The sequence below is a fragment of the Cystoisospora suis genome (assembly GCF_002600585.1).
Source record: "Cystoisospora suis strain Wien I chromosome Unknown contig_2034, whole genome shotgun sequence".
NCBI lineage: Eukaryota > Apicomplexa > Conoidasida > Eucoccidiorida > Sarcocystidae > Cystoisospora > Cystoisospora suis.
This window is the reverse complement of record NW_027154833.1, coordinates 31853-34426: the sequence shown is the minus strand read 5'-3', so window position 1 is coordinate 34426 and position 2574 is coordinate 31853. Positions and strand designations below refer to the sequence as shown.

At 43.2% G+C, this 2574-nt stretch overlaps 1 protein-coding gene across 1 annotated transcript; it reads left to right on the top strand.

Moving 5' to 3' along the window:
• Positions 1–1415: 1415 nt before the first annotated feature.
• Positions 1416–1610, top strand: CSUI_004390 (uncharacterized protein; the record flags this gene model as incomplete). Its single annotated transcript, XM_068064581.1, has 1 exon — positions 1416–1610. The coding sequence occupies one exon, from the start codon at positions 1416–1418 to the stop codon at positions 1608–1610; it is 195 nt and encodes a 64-aa protein (XP_067923446.1).
• Between the last annotated feature and the right edge of the window lie 964 nt (positions 1611–2574).

The window sequence follows — 2574 nt, the reverse complement described above, 5'->3', positions numbered from 1 at the left end:
CCGTTCTCTACTCTGTCTTTGCCTAGAAACCAGCCTCTGATACAGCAGCTATCAGCTCTCCCAAGTAAGAAAAGAAAACACAGAATTGCTTCCCCCCCTTGCTTCGTTTCATTCTTCTGTTCTTAACTGTTATGCAAATCGACGACAGACAAAGAGGTGCTCGTTTCTTTCATGAAGAGAAGGGAGTCGGAAGATTTCTCCTCTGGGCATCGAGCGAGAAAACAGTCCCGTCAACTCCAACTCGCGACTCTGTTAATGGATCAAACGACCCTTCATCAGAATGTGACGAGAGTTTCTTCTTGTTTTTTTCGTAATTGAGAGAGAATCTCTTGTGTTTTACGCAAAAGAGGGGGATTACCATTACCGCTCCGCCTCTCTAACAGTAATATCATTCCTTTCTCGTGCCTCTCATTCTGCTGTCTGTCTAGCGATTTCCAAACAAGGAAGAGAGCGAAGAACAGGTATGCCTGCCTGTTTGTCATCTCTTGCCTACCTTCGATCCTGCAGAAAGGTTTCTTACACAAAGGGGAATCCGTTCAGAGAAGAGTTTGCTTCTGTAGAAAAGTTCTGATTTAAGCACGAACACACATTTCTCCTTCGCTGCCCCACAGTAGCATCCCTCGCCTCGTCTTCATTAACCCTTTCTTCTTTTCTTCTAGAAAACTTCTGTGGATTGGAGAAAAGAAATGGTAGCAGGACAGCCCCACGCTCAGGCCAGTCCGCTTCATCCATTTGGATAGCTAGTCGATAAGAGTAAGAAAGAACCAGAAATAGAATCTTTCGCTTTTGCTTTTCTCTCTTTTGGAGCAGGAGAGGAGAGGTACAGTTTTCATTCAACGCCTTCTCGTCCCTTCAAAAGTACGAAACCTCCTATCATGGAAAGAAAAGGCTCTTTTCTTTTAACCTCTTTCGGATTCTTCTCTTTTCTTTCCTCTGTCTTCTGTTGAAATCAAAACCACAATCTCCACTCCACACCCATAAGAGAAACCAGGTTGCAATTCTCCCATCTTTTGTCTATCTCTATCCCTCTCTTTCTTCTATGCTTGAGTGAATCTCCTTCACAGTTGAGAGACGTTGAGAGACTGAAGATCTGTTGTTTTCTTCTCTTAATAACTGGCCTAGCTCCTTCTCGAGATTTCCTACCATTCCTCTTCCTTTCTTGTCAACTTCCTCTACTTGTCCGAATCATTCTGCTCTCTCATTAGCATACGAAAGCCTCCCTGACATAATCACAGGCTTGTCTTTTGTGTCTGTAGGGAGAACCTTCCCTTTCTTTTTTGGCTCAAGACGTTTTCTAAAGATGAGTGTATCCGGTCCTAACAATACAAATACCAGTAGTAGTGCGAGTGGCGTTCCTCCTTTAGCGGAGGCGATAGAACTGCAGAAACAAGAGTTCAAAAAGTATCTTGAAGACCATGGAGTTCTCCAGCAACTTTCTCGAGTTCTTGTTGGACTGTATGAAGAACCAGACCGGCCTAGGAACGCTCTTGATTTCATCAAGAAACACCTCGGTGCTCCGACAGGTACATAGACAGACAGACATACAGACAGAGGGCATGTACACACACACACACAGATATAGACATTATATGTCTATATGGATTCCTTAGAAACGCTTTTACATTCTCTTCTCTTTCCGCTATTTATCATTAGCATGAGAACATAGAAGGCGTAGAGAAGAAAGAAAACAAGACAGTTTTCTCAAATGCTTTCTTGATCTCGTAGAAATAAAGAGAGTTGCACGTTTTCTTAGAGGTCTTGAGAAACTGACTTCTCTCTCTATCTTACCTCGTAGATGAAAGCCCGTTCTGATTTTCAAGGGCTGTCAGGTGTGTCTGAGAGACACTTTGAGGTGTACGTACAGTTGAAGTTTCTGTCTTTTGCGAAGGAGAACGGGAAGCAAACACTCTTTCTTGGGGAAGACAACCTGATATAAGAAAGATGCAGTCTAGGCAATTGGAATGATGTAAGAGGTCCTTTCCTCTTCTAAGAAATACAAACACCTCAGAGTGATGAAGCAGAGAACGCTGTAAGATCTCCTGGAGAACAGAAATCTCCTTCCAAGCCATGAAAAAATTTAATCTCTTCATTACCTCCTTCTTCTCTTCTTTTCCTTCACCTGATTCTACACATGTGCTTAAGAAAAGTACAGCGCCTACAGGGGGACAGCTAGTCCAGCTGACAGGGGTGCGCGCGACCGAGTGAGTGGTCGAGTAATACGACTGATCCGGACTGACACGTTTGGTTACTTTCCTACATAAAAGCAGAAGGACGAAGGGCACCTCTGGAAATCTCTTTCTTCAAAAGACACCCTACACATACACAGGGAGATACGTTCGTTCACCTCTCTCTATTCAACAAGGAATAGCCTATATCTGCCTTCGATTGAAAGGCTCCGGCAGAAGTATAGTGTACGGCTGTCTGTATGACAGAAAGAAATCGAGAAAAGACTGAGAAAAGTCTGCTCGTCTCTACGGATGGATAAGGAATGAAGATCAGTGAAAGAAAGGAAAGAATGAATGAGAAAGGTGAATACTAAGATGGTGTAAAGAGGTTCTTTCTTTCTTTCTTTCT